The sequence below is a fragment of the Opisthocomus hoazin genome, chromosome 2 (assembly GCF_030867145.1).
Source record: "Opisthocomus hoazin isolate bOpiHoa1 chromosome 2, bOpiHoa1.hap1, whole genome shotgun sequence".
NCBI classification, from domain to species: domain Eukaryota; kingdom Metazoa; phylum Chordata; class Aves; order Opisthocomiformes; family Opisthocomidae; genus Opisthocomus; species Opisthocomus hoazin.
In genome coordinates, this window is record NC_134415.1 from 132,521,231 (window position 1) to 132,545,782 (window position 24,552).

The 24,552-nt window shown below is 49.9% G+C and overlaps 1 protein-coding gene across 1 annotated transcript in view; it reads left to right on the forward strand.

Annotated features, from left to right (window-relative positions):
* Positions 1–953: 953 nt before the first annotated feature.
* The window catches only part of NRBP1 (nuclear receptor binding protein 1), a 42,703-nt gene continuing 19,104 nt past the window's right edge, over positions 954–24,552 (forward strand). Inside the window, exons 1-7 of the mRNA XM_075415169.1 lie at positions 954–1,065; positions 1,282–1,501; positions 15,974–16,096; positions 16,450–16,551; positions 16,645–16,734; positions 17,250–17,290; positions 18,603–18,697. Of these exons, the coding sequence (XP_075271284.1) occupies positions 1,298–1,501; positions 15,974–16,096; positions 16,450–16,551; positions 16,645–16,734; positions 17,250–17,290; positions 18,603–18,697 (655 nt within the window). The 5' untranslated portion in view covers positions 954–1,065; positions 1,282–1,297. The remainder of the gene's footprint in view (positions 1,066–1,281; positions 1,502–15,973; positions 16,097–16,449; positions 16,552–16,644; positions 16,735–17,249; positions 17,291–18,602; positions 18,698–24,552) is intronic.

Here is a 24,552-nt window from a genome sequence, read left to right on the forward strand (position 1 = left end):
GCGCGGAGGGGCGGCGGCGGCAGCCGGGCCGCGCGCGACCGGACCGGACCGGGCGGCGGCGGGGGGCGCGAGCGGCCCGGCGCTGGCGGCGAGGAGCGAGGGCGCTGGAGCCTCCCACCAGCGCGCCGCCGAGCGGAAGTCGCGCGGCCGGAAGCGCGGGCTATAGAGTCGCCGCGGGGGGACGGCGCTCTGCCCGCGCGGCCGCGGCACAGCGGCCGGAAGCGCCTACCATAGAGACAAGCGGCGGCTAGCGCGGCGCAGCGGCCGGGAGCGCGCTCCGCTCGGCGGCCTCAGGCCCGCGGACTCAGCCGCCGTTGCCCGCCCCCCCGCCAGCCTGTCAGCGACGCGCGGGCCCAGCCCGGCACTGCCCACCGCGGCCCGCTTCTGGCTGCGAGCTGCCCCGCAGCGCCCCTCGCCCAGTGCCGCGGGCTCGCCCGGGCCCGGCCCGGCCCGGCCGCACTCCGCGGGCTGCAACAGCCCTTCGGGGGCCAGCTCGCCTTGCCGCCCAGGGCAGACGGGGCAGTGGCCGCCACGCTTCGAGCACACTCGCCATGTGGCGGGGAGGGGGGACAGCGGGCTCGGCACTGGCGGTTCCCCGCCTGCCTGTGGCTTGGGGCGGCCCCGCGCTCCCCCGCCCGGCCGAGGCGGCGCACTCACAGCGAGCGCCCACGGCAGGACCCCCCACACCCTCCAGCCACGGGCCCGGCGCACCCCTCGCTCTTCATATAAACTTAGCCCCGCCCACCGGCCAATCAGCGGAGGCTGACGACTCCTCTCCCGGGCTCTCATTGGCTGTTGCACGGGGCGCCAAGCCGCACCGCTCTCCCCGCCCATCTTCACAGCCCTTCACGCAGTGAGTGCGCGGGCGCCCCCTATCGTGCTATATGCCCCGGAGCCCCGCCCATTGGCTAATTCGCAGAGGCTGACGGCACGCTCGTGGGCTCTGATTGGTCGCCGAGCGGGAAGCCCCGCCCCGGACGGCGCGTTACGCAGCTCGGCTGTTGGCGGCGGCCCGTCGGTGGAGTAGCGACGCGCTCGGGATCCGGGAGGTGCCGGGTGAGCCCGGTAAGTGTGCGGCCTCTGCTCTCCCCCCTCCATCCTTGTGCTGCCCTCTGCCTCGGGCCGGAACCGGCGCCGGCTCGGGCGGGCGCCGCCAGCAGGCCCGGGGCGCGGCCGCGGCTGACAGGCCCGAGGCGCGGCCCGGTCCGGCCCGCCTGGCCTGGCCTGGCCTGGCCTCCCAGCCGCCTCGCCTCGGCTGACGGCCCGCGCTCTGGCCCGCAGGTTGTGGGACCGCAGCATGTCGGAGGGCGAGGGCAAGCAGGTGCCGAGCGGCGGCTCCGACTCCAAGCCGGAGTCCGCGTCGTCTGGCCCGGGAATGACCTCGGTGTCTGCGCCGGTGGCTTCCGCGGCGCCCCCGGAGGAGGAGGAGGAGGAGAGCGAGGACGAGTCCGAGATCCTGGAGGAGTCGCCGTGCGGCCGCTGGCAGAAGCGGCGCGAGGAGGTCGGTGCCGGGGGCCTGTTCCCGGGGCGGGACCGCCGGGGTGTGCGGGGGAGTTCTGGCCGAGCCGCCGGGGCGCGGGGCCCGGGGCCCGGGCGGCCGCTTGTCCCGGCCCGCCGGCTGCCCTGCTTCCCCCCGTCCCTGGGTCAGCCCGTGCCCCGTTGGTGAGCGCCCGTCCGTCGCGCTCCCGGGGGGCAGGGAGGTGGGTGGCCCTCCGCGAGCTGCCGGGTCGCCTTTCCTCGTGCTTGAGAACGTCGAGGCCGGTTTGCTCGTCGTGCTGCAGGTTCTGCTGTGTGGATGGTGTCAGGGGCGGCTGCTGCTGCTGTGTGGAGCAGGGGGTGTCTCCAGCGCTCCTGTGTGTGTCTGCTTTCACAGATCTTTTGCTCTGGGAACAGCGAAGGGCAATGACTAGATGGTCCTTGGTGTTTGCTAGGGAGCGTGAAGTGAGCGCTACCTGCTGCGGAGGCAGCCAGTCTCATCAGCTTGTGAATTATGCCGTGCTTTTGGTTTGCTTTGCAGTCTGCAGTTAGGATGAAGCACAGCCAGTTCATGCAGACTTGTTTCTTGCTTTGCCCTGTTCGCGTCTACCTTTCAGTGCATCTATCAGAATTGCCCTGTATGAAGAAACAAGTAGATTAGATCTTATTGTTTTGGACCTCTCCCTTTTTCCACTATGCTGTGCTCTGTTTATCTTATTGGGGGCTGTCTCCACAAACTGGTTTCTGCTTCTCGTTGGCTTAGTGAAACCTGCTCTGTCTGGGCAAGCTGTACAGCTGTGGTAGTTGCTGAAAGACAGCAAATACTAACTCCAGTGCTGCGGCACAAGTGCTGATGTAGCTTTTCTCACCCAAGTCAGGGCTGAGCACAGAGGTTTGTCTGCTTTATCCATTATTGTAGACACAGGGTAGTTCAAACTCTGGTGGTGGTGAGAGTGTCATTTATTCTGATGTAAATTTGGAGGTCGAAATAAGGTCAAGGATTCCCTGCAGATCCTTACCTTTGCTTGCTTGAAAGGTTGTCTTGGTTTTGTTAACATAAGCCAAATTCTGGCATGGTATAGTAGGAATGTACCTTTTCTGGTGAAGCTGTATGGTTTGGGTTGCAATGGGGAGGGTATCCGTACGAAGCTTTCATTCTGTCCTCCACAATACGTTCCATACAATAACCTGAAGTGCTTTTTCCTGTGATCTGTGCTGAATTGGCACATGCTGGGGAACAAAGCTGATGTTCAGTTTGTGTAGTCTTTTCAATATGTCTTATTTACTTCTGATAATTTTGACAGTAAAATAAATTTCCTTCCAGGCTTTTCTGTGCTCTCCTACATAAATGTAAGATTTGGTAGGCTCTAGTATTTTCTTTGGATTTCCGTTTCCCCATCTGCAGACAAATTAAGACCCAAATGCAAGAAGTTCCTTAAAATTTTGGCATGGCTAAACTACCGTCTTCAGGCTTTAGAATGAGAGTGGCTGGTTGATTTGAAGGTAAGCTGCCTCTATGTTAGGCGTATGAGCTTTATTCCACCTTACAGATGGAGGTGGAATGACTGTTGAAGGCCACAGAACAAATTTTTGACTGGCCTGGGGTAAGCTCAGGGCCTCTGATTCTGGAGCCTTCATCCATCGAGGTTGCACTGCCTCCCCGCAGGAAGTGCTGATTCGGCATCTGACTGATACAGGCTGCAGTTGCCCCACGTACCCACACACGTCTCGTGTGTGCGCATGAAAAACACATGCTTCTAGTGATCATGCAGTTAAATTCTGCTTTGTCTCTTAGTTTTGTGTGTAAATCTGTGGCTTGATTAAACCCAAGCTTGTGGAGTGGCATTCATTCACTTTAACTGTATGGCAACATGTTCTTTTTGCTGTCTTCAACTTTTGGGCTGATCTGTTCTGTGGAGTAAACTTTCCCACTGCAGATGTTCCAGCATGAAATTTATTTTGGAGTGACAGCTTTACTTTCTGAGCATCCCAGCATACCAGAGTAAAGTGTCCCTTGTGCCAGCGGTGTCTCTGTGAAGGGCTGTTAGTGCGAGGACTCGGTCGCCACTGGTTATTCCAGTCAGTGCAGCTGTGTGGACAGGCTCTTACTCGCAGGGAGGAGGTGTTACTCCATGGAACAGGGACGTGCCGCCCCCTCCCCCGGTGACGCAATCCTGCTGCTTTATCTCAGCGATATCTTCTCTGGATACTGAATTAGGCAGCCACCTTGTAAGCAACATAATGTGATAATCTGGAGAGAAAACAGCATGTGTGATCGCAGAGTGGGGTTGTATGCTCTACGTGCAGTCTGGTATTCCCTGGATGCTACGTTCTTTACTGCTCGCATTGAGTTGCATACTTAGAAATTTGGAAATGTAATAGTCTTTTTTTTTTTTAAATTGTTTTTAATAGCTGTAGACTTTTTGTAACCAACTTCCCAGAACAGAGGTGGTGTTGCACAGAGGCTGTGTGGAGAGGGGCCCTGTGAATCTGAGGGAGCAGGCTGTCTCTGAGCAGAAAGGGTGTAAGTGCTCGGGTTAACCCCAGCTGGCACCTGTCCCACACAGCCGCTCGCACACTGCCGCCGCCGCGGGACGGGGGAGAGAATCGGAAGGGTAAAAGTGAGAAAACTCGTGGGCTGAGATAGACAGGTTAACGGGTAAAGCAAAAGCCACGCACGTAGCAAAGCAAACCAAGGAATTCATTCCCCACATCGGCAGGCGGGTGTTCAGCCATCTCCAGGAAAGCAGGACTGCATCACGCGTGATGGTGACTTGGGAAGACAAATGCCACCGCTCCGAAGGGCCCCCCCTTCCTCCCCGTTCCCCCCGCTTTCTGCGCTGAGCGTGACGTCGTGTGGTCTGGAATATCCCTGGGGGCCGGCTGTCCGGCCGCGTCCCCTCCCCGCGCTGCGCACCCCCAGCCTGCTCGCTGGGGCTCAGCCGTGACCAGACATCCCCGGGGTGTCAGCGCCGGCCCGGAACGCAGCCCCTGCGCGGAGGCCGTGCCCCGCGTCCCGGCGGTGAGCCGGCAGAGGCGCCGCAGCGGGTCCCCCGCCTCCCCCGGAGCCGCCGCGGCAGCTGCTGGGATCGAAACGGTCGTGGGGCCGCAGGAGGGCCCGCGGCTGCCCGGGCCCAGGCGCTCCGGGGCGCGTCCCCGCCCCGGGGATGCCGATGCCGGCCGCGGGCCCCGCCGCCGGCACCGCTGCGCCTGCCCGCCGGGGCTCCCTGCGGCCGCGGGCGGGTGGGGCGGGGCGGCTCCCGAAGGACGGCTCCAGCTGCCAATGGCAGGGGGCGCCAGGCGTTACATCACCGGCACCAGCTCCCATAGGCTGCTCGCCGCGCTGGCCACGCCCGGCGGCGCCCTGGCCCCGGTGCCGGCGGCGGCTCCGCCGGTGTCGGGCCGCGGCCCGGCGCGGGGCCCGCTCTGCGGCGCAGTCGAGTGGGAGCTGCTGGAGGCTGCCGCCTCTGTGCGGGGCTTTGTCCGCATCCCCCGCGTCCCCGGGGCTCGCTGCGCCTTTCTTCCGCTGCGGCGATCCGGGTCGCGTGGAGCCCCGCAGCCCTTACCGGCGCCCGGGTTCTCCCGCACGCGGGGCCTTCGCTGGCGCGTCGGGTGCTCGGTCCGTGTCCGGAATGAGTTAGCCGGTCGGCAGAGGCCGCCGGGGGGGAGGTTTCCGCCGCCAGCGCGGTCAGGCTGGTGGGCCTGTGCCTGGCTTGGCCGTAGCTCAGCTGCAGCAGCCGAGGCCGAGCTGTATGGACTGGTGTGACGTAGGTCAGAGGGTGACCAAGGCAGAGGGACAGGGCGCAAGCAACGGCCTGTTGCTCTGAGATGTGCTGTGCTGCAGCGTATGTGGAGTCTTGTGGAGATGAGCCAGGGGCTCCTGAGGTAGTAGGGGCCAGCAGGGAAACACCAGGGAAATACCTCCAGAGAGTTAAGGGGTGTTCCTCTAAGACAGTGACACGGCCAGGAGCCCAGCTGAAGTGCCTCTACACCAATGCATGCAGCATGCATGGGCAACGTGGAAGGGACCAGAAAGATCATCCAGTTCCACTCCCCCTGCCGTGGGCAGGGACCCCTTCCACCAGACCAGGTTGCTCAAAGCCCCGTTCAGCCTGGCCTTGAACACTGCCAGGGAGGGGGCATCCACAGCTTCTCTGGGCAACCTGTGCCAGGGCCTCACCACCCTCAGAGCAAAGAATTTCTTTCTTTACTGGAAAGCGGAAAAGCTGGATGTGAGCTGGCTACTTGTGCTCACAGCCCAGAAGGCCAACCATACCCTGGGCTGCATTCCCAACAGCGTGGGCACAGGGCAAGGGAGGGGATTCTGCCCCTCTGCCCCACTCTGCTGAGACCCCCTCGGGAGTCCTGCGTCCAGCTCTGGAGCCCTCAGCACAGGACAGACATAGAACAGGTTGCCCAGACTACACTGACAGACAGACACTGTAACAGGTTGCCCAGAGAGGTAGTGGAGGTCCCATCCCTGGAAACATTCGAGGCCACGTTGAACGGGCCTCTGAGCAACCTGATCTGGTTGAAGATGTCCTTGCTCACTGCAGGGGTGTTGGACTAGATGACCTTTAAAAGTCCCTTCCAAACCATGCTGTAAAAGAGAACTTAAAATATATTGATTCACAAGGGTAAAATAACGTTAGGCACAAGTCTAAACTGAGAGAGGAGTGGCTGGAGAGCAGCCCTGCAGCAAGAGGGCTGGAGGTACAGGTGGGCAGCAGGGTCAGCAGGAGCCCGCACCAAGCCTCGGCAGCCAAGGGACTAAACACCATCCTGGGTGAACAAGACACAGCATGGCCAGCCGGTCCAGAGAGGAGGTTGTCCCCCTGTGCTCAGCACTGTGCGGCTTTGCCTGGAGCGCTGTGTGCGGTGCTGGGCCCCACCGTTTAAGAAGGGTGGGAAGGTCCTTGAGCACATCCAGAGGGAGGGCAACCCAGCTGGTCGCGGGGCTGGCGGGCATGTGCTGTGGGGAGCAGCTGAGGACCCTGGCTTTGTCTCGTTTGGAGAGAAGGGGGCTGAAGGGCTCATGGCTCTCTGCAGCTTCCTGAAGAGGGGATGTGGCGAGGGAGGTGCTGAGCTCTTCTCCCTGGGATCCAGGACCCCTGGGAATGTCTCAAAGCTGCGCCGGGGGAGGTTCAGACTGGACTTGAGGAAGCATTTCTTTACTGAGAGGGTGGTAAACCCTGGAACAGGCTTCCCGGAGAGGCGGTCAATGCCCCAAGCCCGTCGATGTTTGTGGCATTTGGACAATGCCCATAAAACTGTGCCTGAACTTTTGGTCAGCCCTGAAGTGGTCAGGCAGTTGGACCAGATGATCCTTGTAGGTCCCTTACAGTTGAACTATTCTATATTCTATTCTATTCCTGCTTAAACTTCAAATGTTAAGAAGTGTTGTGTTATTGATTGTAATTTTTCATAAAGACAAGGAACTTCTATAATGCAAAGTGTGTAATTGCTGTAAAAGTTCATAGTAGTAAGAGCCTTTTTTAACTAGATGGAGAACGCTTGCCTTCCCCAAAGTTTGCTTCTTTGTGGAACGTTTAATGAATCATGCACATGGTCATGCTGTGATATACCTGAAGGGTGAAGTTGCTGCCAGGATGGTAAGGCTGGGAGGGGGAAGGTGGAGGGTAAATATGGCTTGTTCTGTAGAATACTTATTTTCTGTTTATTGAACAATTTGTACAAGAGAAGATTTAGTATCGCTTTGGTCTTTCCTGCACATTATAATCTATGTTTTGATTTTCAAGCTTCTCTGTCCTGTTCTTAAGCGCTGCAGGAACCATGACAGTCTGCTTTCTCATGCTGCTGCTGTGTGTACATCGCAAGCATGGGTTTCCTGGTGTGTTGAAAACTGTATTGCTTTCCAACCTGAGCTGAATCCCTCTTGGCAATTCTGACCATGCCCCTGGTTGCTCTCCTAACACATACAGAGTTGAGGCTTTAGCCTCTGCAAGGAGCTGAAGATAAACTTTTAACAGGGGTATCTTACCTCATGGCAGAGAGGCATAGGGAAAGGACCCCCCGTGTGAGGGGAGTCACAGGAGGGAGAGACTGAGGCTGGCAGGCTCTCCAAGCTTGTGCTTGCCTTGGTCCCTTTTGGCTTTTCTCCCTGACAACCCCCCCCTTTGTTTTTTCCTTCTGTCCCCATGTGACACTCCATTTTCTTGTTTCAGTCAGTATGTATACATGATTTATTTTTCTTGGGTTGTCCAGCTACCTTCAGAATTATCTGCTCTGCCTCCTAGGAATAGAAACTTAATAGAGATGGATTGCAGCGACGCAGTTGCAGTTCATTTTTAGACTCCTGCCACAGGCTGATGTTAAACCTGAAACCGAGAGCTTGGACTCTGCCTGCTGTCCCCGAGAGCTACACAGATCAAACAGAAAAATGGCTCGGACGTAATCGTAGGAAAACTTGTGCTCTGCTGCAGCAGAATCTTTTTTATTTTTCAGCCCAGTATTGCTGTATTGGGCTTGACAAGCTCATGTTAGTGAGAGAGGCTCAAGCATTTACAGACTTAGATGGTCCTCTAGTTTTTCATGTGTTTAATAGCTGTCTATTGACTGGATTTCTTTCTATACATTTTCTGGGTAGGAAAGCATGCTGTGATTGCATGAGCCAAGACTTTTTATAAATACTTTGTTGCAAACTTTGTAACATGCTCAGTAAATAACCCATTTAGTGCTATTAAGCTAAGCTGTGTCCTATTGTGGATGTGGGAGCAAGCAGGTTCCCTTTTAGGTGTGTGTGTGGGCATGTTTGTCGTGGTTGAGAAGGAAAAGGAGTGAGCAGATTTAGGTATGCTGGGTGGTTCTTCTGCAGGCTTTTTGTAAGGCACAGTCAGTTGTGGTACAGCTCTGGCCAAATACTGCTTCGTTCCCTGATCCAGACGACTTTGCAACGACGTGGACCCTGACTCTTAAAGGGGAAAACAGAGATAATGGGAGAAAGAGTACTGGTGTCTGCTTAAATACCTTTGCTCTTTCCCCGAGGGTATGTTAGGCTGCTCAAGATTAGCAGGAGAACCCTGTAGCATTCTTATAGTCCTGCTTGCATTCAGTCCATCGACTGGAAACTTGCCCAAGTGCTGGCTTGCTCTGTCCTGTGCGGATGGCAGACGTAGGGGTTGTACTTCTTTCCTACAGATTCTGAAATCTTGGGGGTGATTTCTGGGGTGACTGAAAGGTGATGTTTGACTTCTTGCTAGCCATCAGTGACCTCCCTTGAGAAAGAAATGATCTCGTCGTTGTCTGATTGTTGTTCTGTGCTTGATGTATTACTGACTTTTTTGCAAGCTCAGCTGCTGGAGCACTTTCAGTGTTATGCGCCCACTTCAGTGTCTGCTGAGATCAAGAAGTTCATTTTTGCCTTATCCCTGGAGATAAATCTCTTGTATACAAGTGTGTCTGTGCATACGGTGGTTGCTATGTTGATTAATTCTTGTAATTTCTGCTATTTCCTGCTGTCAGGTGATCTAGATGAAAGGTGCAGTCCTGTATAGTGTCCTTTACTGTGGCGTGCAGACTGAGACAGGATGATGAAGTTCCATGTGGACCTGGGTATCTGGTCAGGTGCAGAACTTGAGCAGTATTTGAGGCAGTGTGCTCTGTGCCTGTGGGTATATCAGAGTTCAGTGTTCAGTCTTGCTGTTCTTCATTGTATACTGTTGCTGAAAGTTTAGGAAATTAATATAGGCAGCACCGCTGCTACTAGTTTGCTTCTCTCTTTCTTATGAAAGACCTTGTTGTCATTTGGATAGGTGGTTCCCAGCCGTTCAGGGGGGCCTTGGCATCCTTGTGGCTGAGCGTTGCAGCTGAATTTTAGTGCTTGGTCTAACAGACACTCTTGATCCATGCTAGCGCTATCAAATGTTAGGGAAGGAGCTTACGGTGGTTTACGAGGAGCTGAACCCAGAAAGACATGAAATGATGCGTGTTTATTTTACCTCTTTGTTGTCTTTTCACTCCTAGTGGGAGTCTCAGTTTCTCAAATCATTTTTCATCTTGAGCCGGTTGATGACTCTTGCACCTCTGGATTTACATTTCTTCAAGGAGACAGAGTGCAGGATTCTTGGAGAGACAGTGCCAATGAACTGGGTGTTTGGATTCTGTAATGCTTGAGTCTGATTTCTTAGCCGCTGTTGGGACTGGAAAGAAACTTGCTGACGTAGCAAAAGATAAGCACCAGTCTTTCTTTTGCTGCCACACATCTGAGTTTCTGTATGTGGGAAGGTGAGGCATTGTTCCTTGGAAAGGTGGTATTTGAGATTCTTGAGACTTGGATGCGGCTGCTGGAGAGAGGACAGGTTGCAGAGATTCTCGAAGGAAACTGGCCCTAGGAGGGCTGCCAGCTTTTGGACAGGCTTTGGCAATGGACCTGGTTTTTTTTCCAGCTGGTGAAGAAAACTGTTCTGGTTTCAGCTGCCGCCAGCAACAAAAGCACCACGTGGCCACCCCTCCCCCCACTGGCAAGTGGAGGAGAATGGAAAGAAAGAGGCAGAAAGCGGTGGGTCGGGATAAGGGCAGTTTAACAGAGCAGCAAACAGAGGGAAACAGGAACAACAATGATACAGATAAGGAGAAAACACAACAACGAACCACACGACCCAGACAGCCGCTCTCCCGAACAGCACCGGCGCCGCGCCCCCCCCCAAGCCACGAGTGAGTTCCCGCCGCGCCGCCCCCCCCACCGGAACCCAGCGTGACGGCACAGGGTATGGAGCACCGGGCTCTGTTTGGCCAGGTGGGGTCAGCCCCCACCCCCCGGCTGTGCCCCTTCCTGGAGTCCGGTGAAAATTAACCCTGTCCTGGCCAAACCCAGGACAAAAACTAATGCCATGCTGCAGCTTTTATGATTTTACTTGACCATTCGGAAGATACTCAAAAGAGGGAGCATGTGCTGCCTCTTAACACTTTCATTGGCTCATCTGGGGGCTTCCTGGAGGGAACGAACCCTTGAGATGTGCTTGAACCAGAGGAGGGGCACTGCAGGATGCAGAGGGAATTCAGCCTTTGGCTTGGGTCTGTTGCCTGCAGAACCATCACGTTCTTGCTTGTGGGCTGTAACAGGCAGCTGGCAGCTTGCTGAGTGCCGCCCCAGCCAGCACCACTGCTCGGCCTTTGTGCTGCCGCGGCAGGGGAGCCGGCGCAGCCAGGGCAGCTGTCGACTGCTTTTCTGGCTTTCCTGGGTGGTTAGAGGTGCTGGTTACGTTCCATCTGCCTGTGACCGAGGGATAGGGTTTGCTCTGCGTTCTTTACAGAGCTGTTCTAAAAATAACACGGTCCGTGCAGCTTCCTGGTAGCACCAGAGCCATCCCCTTGTCAGAGCTCTGTCTCTTCAGACCTGCCTGGGGAGGCCCAGGGAAGCGATCACGGCGTCATGGTTGCTGACGCCCGTTTGGTGGGGGTCAGGTGTTAGAGCCAGGCTTACGCTTGGGGAGGAACGTGCTGCTGGGCCAGGGGAGGGGGGAGGCTGCTCGCTGCCGCCGGCCACAGGTCCTGCCTGCAGTGAGGCTGCAGAGCAAATCCTGGTACGGAGACGCTGGAAAAGCATGGCCAGCCAGAAACAGGTTGGTGCAAATGGGAGCATGGTGCTGTTCTAAGCATGCTGTATTACACAGGTGACAGGAATGGCTGTAGCCTGTTTCTACGGATCTGTGCTGAGGGAAAATCCCATTTCATGGGTGTCTCAAGTACCTGTCTCCCAGGCCCTCTGTCTCTGCAAAATCAGTCCCAAAGACCTCTTGTCCTAACTTTCTGGCTTGAAGTTCGCCAGCAGATCTGTGTGCAGTGAACGGTGAATCTTGCATTCTTTATTTTGTTATGCTCTGGATTAGCAGCAAATCTCTGAGACAACTGCTTTTGTTTCCTCTTTCTATTGGCAAGTATGCTACTTTGCTTCGCCACAGTGCAATGAGAAGTAATGTTCCTCTGTGGCCCAGCTACTGTCTTCTGTAGGTATGTGGTCTCTCTTCTCCAGCTTTTGCCAGGCTGGTCGAGCAGAGCTTTGGTCTTTTTCTCTGGCCTAAACAAGTGGCCAGGGTAACTTTCTAACATATTCGTGCTACTCCTGACCAGGTATACAGCTTTTTATAAGTATCTGGCCTAATGTGCTGCCATTCCTAATCTCTTTTCTTCAGTGTGCAATTTTATTCTGTATTGGTACGCTAATTATTGGGTTTTTTCCAATTTTTTAACCTTTTTTTTGTTGATTATAGGTAACTTCCGTCACTTGTGCCTTAGGCTGTATTTTTCGTAATTGACAGATGATGTGAACTACAGAAAATCTCTCCAAAAGTCTGTGTTCTTTCAGTGATAGATATTCAGATGTTTGAGAGCTATGGAAAAAAAGGTGCATTGGACTATTGGAATAACCTGCCTAAGGGAAATATATCTTCCAAACTTTTTTCCCTTAGAGCTAAGTTGTGCCTTGAAGTAACAGCATTTAAGTGTCTTTCCTCTACTTCCCTTTAATTACTTAACTTCATTTGAAATTCTTCTTGAATTTCCTTAGCTCTGTTTATATGGACAAAGAGCTGCATTAGTATTTCTGCTGTAAATTCTCTGTGGTCGTGGAACTGCTTCCTCTGTCATACTTCAGAAATTCGTGCTAAACTGAGTTCAGTTAACTTCTTCCTTTGTAGTGTATAAGCTACCAAGTCTACCTGGTCTTTCTAGGAAAGAAATGCTTCAGAGTAATACATGATCTCTGGGAACACTGGGTATTTCATTTGAGCCAGTCTTTTGTCATTTCATCAGCATAGTTCATGGGCAGGTTGTTGCCTTTGGTCTGGGTCATAAAAGACCACCAAAAGTTAAAGAAATTAAACCAGTCAGTTTCAAATTACTTGACAAAGCTTGCAAGAAGTTAGGGCAAAGTGAGGAGATTTCCTGTGTTGATGCCCAGGTTGTGAGCGCTTTTCAGGGCAAGGCATGGAAGGCAGCATTTTGAATGTGCCATTTTTAATTCCTCTTGCTCAGTCAGGTTTGTGGAGAAGCTGAAATATTCCCACAACTACTTCTGGTTACAATAGTGCTGACTGCCACATTGCTTCTAAACTGTGAGCTGGTAAGCTTGCAACCATCCATCAGTCACCAGTAGCTGCTTGGTGGCAACGGCTGGCCATGACCCTCGAGAAGGTACAGGGCAGGTGCCAGAACCTGCTTTCATGAGGGTGTAGGATTCCACTTTGCTGAGCATGGGGAGGGATGTGGTACCGTGATTTGGCAGCCTGAGCAAAGCAGGAATTTGCTGTTGCCTTTTCAGTTGTCTGTCTGCATTTTTCCCCTTTTACTCTTCGGCACAAGCTGTTGAATCTCTTCTTGAGCTGAGAATTACCATCAGTGATGTCAGATGGGTTTGGTGTCTTGAGTGATATCTGGTGCCCTGCAATATTGCCTATGAGTCATGGAAATTGTTAACGTTTGGTAAACTTGCCCAGAAATGGGAAAGGATAAGATAAATCCACAGCCACTGGCTGTATTACCAGGGCAGATTTTGAGTAGTTGTCAGTACTTGAGGACTTAATCCCCTAAAGCTCGGAGGCCTTTGAGTAGGCAGCAGGTATGATGAAGGAAGAGAATACAGAGGGATGCGTGGGCACTCAGTGTCAGTAGTTATGGCTTTTACCTTGTCCCTGCAGCGCTGACACAAACCTGCCCTTCTGTTGGCTGAGGGCTTGTTTAAGCTTTTCTGAAGTTAAAGCCTTTTGGCATTCAGCTTTATTAATTGTACGAGGCGTTCTTATACTACTGCCACCCTTAAGATATTCCTTCAAATTTTAGTATAAGAAATAAATGTTCTGCCCTTAATTATCTTCATTCTTTCAGCTTGCTTTAATTATCAAACGTAATAGGCCTGGCCTGCTATTTAGATGTTAGTATCGATGTGTGTGTGTATATATAAAATCAAGTTCTTAAGATAAATATGATAAATGTCTCCTTAATCAAATCTCAGACCTTTCACCCCTCAGTTATACAGGAGGCGAGGAGTGGGAAGGGAATGAGATTGTTCATGCTAAGCTTTATTCTTATGTCTACATGTCCTGTCGCTGTGTTGGTCCTTGTCACGATGCATTGTATTAGGAGCTCAAGTTTAGCTGATTGTTAGCATGACCTACAAGTTCTTCTTGGTACCCACCTCCTACAGAATAGTTTCTTTATAAATACACGCCTTCGTTGTTTTGCATTTCAGTATGATTCACTGGATGCTTTTAGTCTGTACCTAATCAACTGGAGTTAAAAACACGGTCCATTGGAAACTGGGTCTCTTAATTTTATTAGATAGTTTTGTGTTATCATTAGTTATTTCCTATAGCATAGTGTTTTAATTCATTTAAGTTTTGTTGGTGGCAGAACATTTGTGTCAATTCTCATTAGCATAATGCTGTAGCTGAAATTGAGTAAATTTGATCGTGTTAAAAGTAGCTGCCAAGAGGAGGGAATTTTTGAGGAAGCCCTTGTGTTTGGTGAGAAGCTTCCAGCAAATGGATGCTGATGGGGTCCCTAGTGAGAGAAGAGAAGGTGAGACTATTCAGTAGGAAAAGCTGGGAAGCGGTAATATCAGTGGAAGATAAGCCTGGATTTGCGAGCCAAATCTCTGTATTAACTTTTACCTCAAGGGGAGAATTGGATCAGCTGAAAGTGAAGTGATTCTGGGTATGTGACAGATAGATTGTGGGTATGTTGACCTGGACAGGCTGGAGAGTTGGGCAGAGAAGAACCTGATGGAGTTCAACAAGGGCAAGTGCAGGGTCCTGCACCTGGGGAAGAACAACCCCATGGACCAGTACAGGCTGGGGTAGACCTGCTGGAGAGCAGCTCTACAGAGAGGGACCTGGGTATCCTGGTGGACAAGTTGACCATGAGCCAGCAGCGTGCCCTTGTTGCCAAGAAGGCCAGTGGGATCCTGGGATGCATTAAGCAAAGTGTGGCCAGCAGGTTGAGGGAGGTTCTCCTCGCCCTCTACTCTGCCCTAGTGAGGCCCTGTCTGCAGTACTCTGTCCAGTGCTGGGCTCCCCACCTCAAGAAAGATGAGGAGCTACTGGAGAGACTCCAGCGCAGGGCTACGAGGATGAGGAGGGGACTGGAGCATCTCTCCTACGAGGAGAGGCTGAGGGAGCTGGGCTTGTTCAACCTGAAGAAGAGAAGGCTGAGAGGGGACCTTCGAAATGCCTCTAAATATCTGCAGGGTGGGTGTCAGGAGGATGGGGCCAGACTCTTTGCAGTGGTGCCCAGCGACAGGACGAGGGGCAGCGGGCACAAACTGAAGCCTGGGAAGTTCCATCTGAAGATGAGGAAGAACTTTGTCACTTTGAGGGTGACGGTGCACTGGCCCAGGCTGCCCAGAGGGTCTGTGGATTGTCCTTCTCTGGAGATATTCAGGACTCGCCTGGATGTGGTGCTGTGCAGCCTGCTCTGGGTGACCCTGCTTTGGCAGGGGGGTTGGACTGGGTGACCCACAGAGGTCCCTTCCAACCCCTAACATTCTGTGATTCTATGTGGCCAGTTGAAGGTGAATAGTAAGGGTTGATGATTGACAGTAAAAGGTAAATTCTACCCTCTGTCTTCTCTCCTCTAAGTACTTTGAGACAGGAATCCAGTTTTATCCCTGCACGTTGCCTGGTGCCGTAGGACTTTAACCATGACTGTAACTTCTGCATGCCTGTGGAATAGCCTGTAAAAGGTATTACAGAACTGCAAGATGCTGTAGATATTGGAGGAGGGAACCCATATACATATTGGATGCTGCTACATATCTGAGGAGAAACAATATTGTAGTGAACTTTGCTGCTGGTAGTGTTGTTCATCTTATATCTATGTAGGTCTTCTAGCATTAAGTGCTTCCACAGCCCCAGCCGTTCTTATGCTAGGCTTTGAACTCTTGCTTTGTCAGGTCTTCTCCCCTTACCTTGTTCCTAAGAAGTGCTCATTGATGTCTGTAATATTAGGTGTGGATGTACGTGTTCTGGGTTAACTTTTGTATTTATTAACTAAAGAAATTATTGTAGCAGTTTCAATTGTGTAATTCATTCCTAAGTCCATTCTGAACTTGCAGCTTTCCCTTTGTTTCTCTCTGCTTGGATCAGTTTCCTCTCTCGGATTTTGTGTCTTGTCACCTTCAGAAAATTTCTCCAGAAAGTGGTGTCTGAGTTCTTGAGACATTTTTTGTATCCCTTTTGTATGGTTGGAGGCTGTTTTTTCTTTGTGGTTACATGAACTACAGGTATCGTAAAACATAAAAATCTAATGTATTGTTGCAGCTTTTACTATGAAACAGCCTTTGTGCGAAAGAAGTGTTCCCCCAGATATGACATGGGCTTGCTGCTTACGCAGTCTACAATGTGCCCATATTTGGGTAGGTCCCATTCCTGAAATATATGCGCACAGTCCTGTCCTGGAATGCTCATTTAATTAGAAGTTAATGGGCAAAGTTCATAATACTCATATGAAGGAACTCACATCTGTCTCCATCCTTCCCGTACAGGTGAATCAGCGCAATGTCCCAGGCATTGATAGTGCCTACCTGGCCATGGATACAGAGGAGGGCGTGGAAGTTGTTTGGAATGAGGTTCAGTTTTCTGAGCGGAAGAACTTTAAGCTTCAGGAAGTAAGTTGATGTGTTTCCCAACAAGATGCGGGAAACATAGTATGCACACCTTTCATGTGGATTATTGGCTGGATTTGGAGTGCTGTGCTGCTCAAATGTAGCAAATTGAGCTTAAGCCTGGCCTGTGGGGAAGATGTGATGGAGAACTGTTGCTGTGCTATTTCCCTGGCCTCTTGGTGATCAAACCATGCTGATCTGAGGTGCCATATAGGATCAGATCAGGTGCTGTTTGTTCTTAGCCTAGGAACTTGAAGTGTACGGTGTTGTTTAAGAGGACCACAACCCAAGAAGAAAGTAAGATGTGGGCCAGTATCATCTCTGATGTAACATGTCTTTGTCTTTCTGATGTTAAGGAAAAAGTTAAAGCGGTGTTTGACAACTTAATTCAGCTGGAACATCTGAACATTGTGAAGTTTCACAAATACTGGGCTGATGTGAAGGAGAACAAGGCCAGGGTAAGTAAAATGAACAGTATGCTGGGTTTTCTCACTGTATGTCCTGTGGGCAATTAGTGAAGCAGAGAGTGATGTCTCATACTGCCCTGACAGGTGATCTTCATCACTGAATATATGTCTTCAGGGAGCTTGAAACAGTTCCTGAAGAAGACAAAGAAAAACCACAAGACTATGAATGAAAAGGTAACTTTTTTTTTTATGTGTGCCCATTTTCACTTAGTGCCATCAGCCTCTGGAAGCTCTTTTGGCAGAGGATCCTGATGAAAAGATGACCTGGTGATAACATGTGGCTGCAATTCCTTTTTAATGACTGTAAACTAGTTTAGTTTCAGGTTCTCTTGGACAGCTGTTCTGTGCTGTTTGCTTTGTTTCCAGCAGTTCTGCAGCTTCCTATGTATGGTGTGACAGGCATGTCCCTTTCCATGTGTGCATACAGGAAAGAGGGAAGGTGTCTGTGCATGAGATGAGTTAGGAGGAGAGGTGTGTTTCTTGACCCATACGAATATGTAGAAACTAAACTGAGCATGAGAGTACTGATCCTCTGAAGTTCTTACCTCCTACGCACCTGTACTGGGCACAAGCTGAGATGCCGTGGAATGGAGCATATATTCCTTCATATGAATGTGTTATGAATCAGAACTATGGATTAGTTCCTCTTCTGTGAATAATTTTTATCCTTTTTGCTCCCATGTCTGTAGGCCTGGAAGCGATGGTGTACCCAGATCCTCTCTGCTCTCAGGTATGCGAGTTACTGATCTCGCAGTCTAGCCATCTGTTTAAGAGTAGCCTCTCGTGCTAGAATATTAAAAGCTGTAAAGATACATGCTGCCAAACGTTAGCAAACTTAGTGGAATGGAGCCTGAAGAGCACTTTCAGTCACCCAGCCTAATTCTTATCCCGGTTGTGGTCTGCAGAGTGTCAACTGCACTTCCCATAACAATCCCAGAGTCCTCAGTTAGACAGTATTGAAGCCCCTAAGATAGAGAAACAGGTGAAATGTAGGTTTTGGATCCAAACAGTTGCAACTGATATGATAGTGAGTGTGAGAGCTGAGCATCAGGGAGCTCTCCAGAGTATCTGACTATGGCCAAGAGGGTGTTGCAAAGAAGTCTCAAAGAAATCGGATTCCGTGTGAGAGGAGTGAGGAAAATTTTCTTACTCTTGGCAGGCTGCTGACCTGTAGCGTGCAGTGGCTTAATAATTGTTGTGGTGTGATAGTGTTAGAAGTGTGTGTGGATCTGTGCATTTCTTGATGATGCAGATCTTCTGCAGGCATCTTAGTGCAATCCAGTTGAATAGAATGTGGGGATTTTTTTGTTTGATTTTAAAGACTCTGCTCTACCTGAGCCAGAGTTGGTATATAGCTAATAGCAGTCCTGGAAAAACAATAATCTGGATGTCAGAGCAAGACTCTCACTCCATGGAGAAAATGTTGCCATTTGGCTAATTACAGCTGTTGATGAGTAGTTTGGGTTGTAATAAGCTTTTGGGAGCTGACAGTCCTTATCTGTGCTGGCTGCTAACATAAAACCAAGCAGTGTGAGGCGCAAAACCAGGTAGCCTCAAATGTACCTGGGACCCCAGCACCAAAAGGTTTTATTTGTGCCTGCTGGATGACATGACCAATCATGTTTGTACAGCACTGAGGGCCTTTTTGATGCCCTGTGAGTAGGGCCAGAATAAGGCTCTGATCTTTTTGGTATAAAGTTGGAGCTGTTTTAGCACCCACTTAGCAGTACTGGAATGGGTGAAATAGTTTCTTTACCCCTGGTACTCTGGGTTTCTTGGGACCTGATCAGAGAATGCTTTTCTTTTTCTCCCCCGTTTTCCAGAGATTGTTTGTTAGAGACAATCTTCACGATTCTTCCCTAGCCTAGAAGCTGATGTACAGTGACTTAATTGTACCTCCCTGCTACTGTAAATGCCTGGCATGTGTCCTTTGCCCTCCTGTTCTCTTCTGATGTTGCTTGAGACAGGGAAGGGATGAAGGGAGGGATTCCTGGGCTCAGCCTCAGTAGTCTCCTGACCAGTGCTCTGTTCTGAATCTCTAGCTACCTCCACTCCTGTGATCCTCCAATCATCCATGGTAACTTGACCTGTGACACCATCTTCATTCAGCACAACGGACTGATCAAAATTGGGTCAGGTAAGGCTTGTTGGAGATGACCCTTGCCTGTGAGGCACACTGCTCAAATAACCTTGCAAGGATTAGATGCCTTTTGCTATCTGGCATGACAGTCATGTCTGTACACTTGTTCCTCCACCTCCACATCAGCGGGGCCGGAGGTTGGTGGTAGAATTCACTTATGGCTGGACTACCTTCAGGTGCAGGAAGGACTCATACTGAATACTGTTTCCCTTGTTAGCCCCTTCTTCAGTTATTGATTCAGGGGCCTGACCTGAGAAATGGTGATGAAACTTTCAAGTTCTGTATGCGTGTTATCCTTGGATTCATTTGCTCTGCAGTCTTTTTCATGTTAAAACACACAGAGTTCTCTTCCCAGTGTTGTGAAGCTTGGAGAGCTGTGTCCACTGAGGCCACATGAGTGCTTCTTGTAGCAACCAACATTTGTAATCAAGGTTATAGACTCTGGCTGCAGCAAGCTGCTTGTCTTGGCATCCTCATCCAGCATCACTCAGTTTGTCCTGGACTTCAGGATGCTAGCTTGCCTTAGGCCTGCTTGGCAAAGACATGCCCTGTTCAGGCACCCACTTGTGCTGAAATGTTTTATTTCATAAGTAGAAAGACTTTCTTTCTGGCGGTGCAGTGCATCCTTGCATGCTCTGGTTTTTTTCACCTTTGCTATTCCTGTGTCCCTCAAAATCTGTCTGCAGTCAGGGTGTGTTATTTTGTACCTTGGTATACCATTTCAAGTGACAGCTTTGCTATCTGTCGTCTGACTTCTGCAAGTATTTTCAAACCTGAGGAGTGTGCACTTGCTGTCCTGTAGGCTTTTGTCTGTGTGAGTTCTTGATGTTGACATTGTACAGGAAAGAATGCTCTGCTTTGCCTGTCATCTAAAAATAGCCTCTTCATAAACTGCAGAGCTCTGTGGCTTTTCTTTCCATCAAAGAACTCTTGTATTGTCTTTTTGTTCCAGAACTGGGGTCTCTCTGCTCACTATAACAAACCTCTGATACATGCTTGTACCCAGGGAGACTGGGTCATGGCAGAAGGAATGCTCAGTTCTCTCTCTGCCTGGAAACTTGGTGACATCTTGCTCTTCATACAAGCTGATGACATCATGGGCTTCACTTTATTTTCTTTCCCTGACTTTGTCCGAGTGGGAGGAATTTCCAAGAGTTGTGTGCATCTGATACATGTGTGCTGGCAAACACAACTGGCTCCCTGGCATTCAATTCAGGCCACTTACGGGAAGTCTGTTGTAGACTCAAGCACATAAGAGATCCTTCTCTTTCTAGTTTAGTTTAAAAGTGTTATACAGCTGCAATCTTTCTAATTGGTAGTGAGCACTTTTGTTTGTTGATATCTAGAGCCATGGTGTTTTACCAGAGGTAGGTTCTGTGGATCAGCAAACGAGACATGCTTGAGAGCATTCAGACCCCAAGTAGTGCCGTTGAGAGGCTGTCTAGAAGAAAGGTGGTTCTTTGAGCGTGGGTCACAAACAGTTGCCTCAGAGTTACTCCTTTGCCTGCTCCCTCCAATTCCACAGAGCTTTGCGTCTGTTCAGAACGGTGGGGAGACTGATGTGCTGTTTCAGAGTGGTGGGTGTCTGTGTGCTGTAACAACTGTATCCTTAGCAAGCAGAGGGCACATGCTGGGAGTGTGACTGTGCAGGAGCAGTGCTGAATTGCAGTTGCTCCTGAGCAAACTTTCTTCTTCTCCACAGTTGCAGACTGCCTTGCTCACCTTGTGTTTAGAAGTGAGGTGATTTATCTGGGAGATTCTGGTCCTTTCTTAAATAAAAAAGGAAGTGAGTGCGAGTGGATTTGTAGTCAGAAGAAGAATCCTTCAGATGTGAAAGCTATGGCTCTAGTGCAGCCTGGAATTAAAGTTGCCAGTGTTGCAGAATGTATTCTTATTCCCATAGGGCCCACTCAACTAGGAATATCAAAACTACATCATCAGAACAGCTGGATGTATTTGAGTTTGAGATTCTCTAGTACTGCTGACTGTGTAGTAGCCAGACAGGTTATTTTCAAGTTTGGGCCCTAGAGTGATAGTCACTTTGGGGTCACTGACAATGTTAGACCCATGTTTATTGCTTCATGTAGTTATTTCTTACAGCTGGCTGGTATCTGAAAACTTTCCTCTGTTTACTTAAAAGAAACAGGGCAGTAATTCTCACGGGTTTAAGGGGAACAATGATTTGGTGCACTAAGATCTGCTCTTTGATACGGTCTCCATCCCCAGCACCATTCTGGGCTATGTTCCTGAAAGCTCCTCTTCTCTGTACTTTAAGCAAAAGTGAGTACTTGCTGAATGTGGGTTGATAATCTGGGGGAAGAAAGCTGCTAGTGTGTTCTGCAAAACATCCTATGTCTGCTAGGTGAGGAAGTACTAAAAGAGTAGGGCCTGTCACTTGTGTCACATTGGAAATGGCCAGTACCTGCATGTTCCTGTAACACCTGTTTAGGTGTAGGAGCCGTCCTTTTGCCTGTCACTCCTTGCTGCTAGTTAAGGCTGCAGAAGCACATGCACTAGCAGGACTGACCATTGTTTTTCTTGTTCTTGCATGTAATTCTGGATCAGTCTTTTTCTTTTTTTCCTAGAGCTACCTGTGCACTGCAGGAAGAAAAGAGATTAATTTAGTAGTAGGGTGTTGCTGTTGCTATTGCATTTAGTTTTGGGAAGAGGGATGAAATCTTTATATGCTCTGGGGGTTATCTGTGGAAGAAAAAGGGATTGAGAAAGAGGGAGGATTTCTCATGCTGCTTAAATGCGAAAGCCATCCATAATTCATTAATTTACTAACTTTTTTTTTCAGTGCCATAAAGTGCAGGGTTAATAGATTTAAGGAGGAAAAGTGTCAAATGAGTGGGGAGCTTTGGAGAACTTGTGATGAGGATTGGAGAGACACCTACAGTTCTTAAACTTGCCACTGGTGTTTCCAGAGACTGTAATGTTCCAGCTGCTTTCTGGAGTTCTGGTCAGATGAACACATTCCTTGTGAAAGGTCCAAGTTGTTTTCTCTGTACTCTTCCACAGGATCCACATGCAACGCCGTGTTGCATCTGGGCATATCTGTATTGTCTAACTGTCTAACAAGTGGACCTGTGAAGGGAGCATGTTGTGAGATGTTTTACTGTGGCAGGTCGAAGGTACTCTGAGCGTGGAGGAGAACAGTGTGTTTAGACAGGGTGTTCAATACTGCTGCTTGCTTGTGAAGCAATATAGGGAGATGTTTCTTGCAATTCTCATTGGCAATGTAAGAACTAGACACAGGTGGAAAGTAGTGATGGGTTTGAATTGAATATTGGTTTGGGCAACTCTTGGAGTGCCCCAACAGAACTGAGGACTCAAACTGGAGTGTCTTGTAATGTCTTTTGATGCCTGTGAGAGATGGCCATGTATTAGCATGTGCCGAGGGAGACTTCCAGTAGAGCATAGGGGAAGCTTAGTGTTGTGCCAGTATTTTTCCAAATAGTGCCTCCAGGCAATCTGCTGGTGCATATGCTTTCCTGTCTTCAACATACCCAGCCTCTAGGATTCATTATATGTTTGACTGCAGTCTGTCCAGAGTCTATTTGCAGTTCCAGGCCAAGATGCCAGGAGACTTGAGTCTTAGTTGTTATTAACTCTGCTATTAAATTATGTGGCCACGTGTGGAAGTAGGGGTTCTGCTGACAAGATCCATGCCCAGGAGAAGCTGCTGCGAAGCAGAGAAAGGTAGTTGTCTGCTGAAGGGGATGCTAAGGGACTGTAGAGCACTCACATAAAGAACAGCGTTTCTGGCTGCTTAGCCTCAGAGCTGGCGCTAATCTTCTACTTGACCAGAGGTGTCTTGTCTACCTTGCCCAGTCTGGTTCTCAGTTAGAAACACAGATGTTCCTTGTATAAACTTATTTTAAAAAGGTGGCTGGAGGCAGGACCAGATTCTCAGTCTTGTCCATGTTTTGCCATGATTCTGACCTAGCTGTCTCTATCGATGTTAAGTGCTTGCTGTTTCATCAACTCATTGACTTCTATCTTGTTTTACTTCCCGCTTACGGGCTGCTCTGTTACCAACAGTCTTTCATAGGATATTTGCTAATGGTGAGCAAACTTCTCCGCTCCTGTGATGTGGCTACCACTATATATGTAATGTACATTGTTTGTGTGTGTATAAATATATATTTATATATATATGTGTGTGTATATCTGTATTTGTAACACACACAAACATACACACTGTCTCTAATTTATTTATGCAGTGTTGCCTTGCTGTAAGGCTGGTCTGTAAAACTATTTGGCTTAGGTGCATCCTACTTTGAGGCCTTGTGTTCTGTGCTGGGATGCAAACTGTTCCTTGTGCTCTTAGCCAAAGCCTTACAGAGAGGGAGCACTGCCCTTTGTGAAGTCTCCTGGTCTGTAGTTTTCTTCCTCTCCTTGTTCTTAGAGTGTGCTAGTTCATGGACTCTAGTGCATGCTGGCTCCTGCATGTCAAGCCAAGCAGATGCATTGTTTTGAGCTCCTCCTAGCTGAACTTTCCACATACATTAGGCTCTTTCCTGCTACTGCTCTGCTAGACTTGGCTGGGCACCAAACCTGGACTAGCCTGTGCTTTGTGCTTGGCTATCCAATTGCTTGCTTGTAGTCTTAACTCCTTAGATGTTTTGTTTTTAAGATGAATGCTTCAGTGAATGTGTCTGGCCTCTGATGGCCAGAGAGGCATCCTGTCCACATAAGTCCCTGATTGTGAAGTGAGGTTTACTGTTTATGTTTCCCCAGACAAAACTGTATTTTTGGGGAAGCTCGTGCATGTGAGAAGGGAGTTGGGTTGCCAAGGGCTAGAGGAGGATTTGAGTGCTGCAATTTGTAATCATTTTAAATAGAACGCTGCATTTACATGTAAAATAATTATTTATTTTATTTTTTGCCACCAAGGTTGTTTCTGATGGTTAGAGTTTGTTTGTACTGAGTTGGGAACCTACCAACTGTCAGCTGGAAGTGGTGTAAAGGGAAAGGCCTGTCCAAATGAGTTCTGTGCCTTCTTAGTGTTTGCAGGAGGAGGATGTGGTGTGGTGCTCTGCGTTGCCAGCAGAGTAGAGGCTCTCTCAAAGAGCTAAATCTGGGATCTTACATGGCTGGGGGGCAAGTTGATGTAGTCAGGGCTTGCAGCATTAGGAGGGTAGATTTCCTTGGGGATGGCTTGTTTACCAGAGTGCTGCAAGCTGGACAAGTTGGGCTGTGGTAGTCACATGCGGCAGGCAGCCTTTGGGGTGGAAGATGCGAGGTGGCACACCAGCAGCAGACAGACTGGTCCAGGAACAAGCCCAGAGTGGGAATGTGACTGAGCCCGGACTTGAGTGTTGGTTCAATCATGCTGATGGCAACAAGGCTTAAGACTACCAAGCCATTTCTCAGAAATCAAGTCACGGCTGAGAGCAGAACAAAAGGCTGTCATTCTACCAAGGCAAGAAAAGGGCCTCAGCCAGTGGTCTTCAGGCTTAAGAATTTGCTGTGGTATCTCACTTGTGCTGAAGCAGCATCAGATGGCCTTGAAATATTGAGCTTTCTTGGCTGGTTTCTTGAGAACTTATTTTAACAGTATTGTCATATCACTATGTACTGTTCATATGAGAGCTAGAAATTGTTTAATCCTTAGATCTTGAACTTTGGTTTGAAAACAATCAATACAGGGTATAAGGCTCCTGCTTTGATTGAGCATTGAGCTAACAAGGTTGAGTGACATGCTTTCATAAGTAACCTTATTTTAGTCATTACTTCACACTCTTAGATTTTGTTACCTGATGTTTAAAGACTTCTGCTGTTTTTCACATCCTTAACAGATACCTGAGACACTTAGTGGGTGATGTGGAAATAATTTAGGGGTTGGG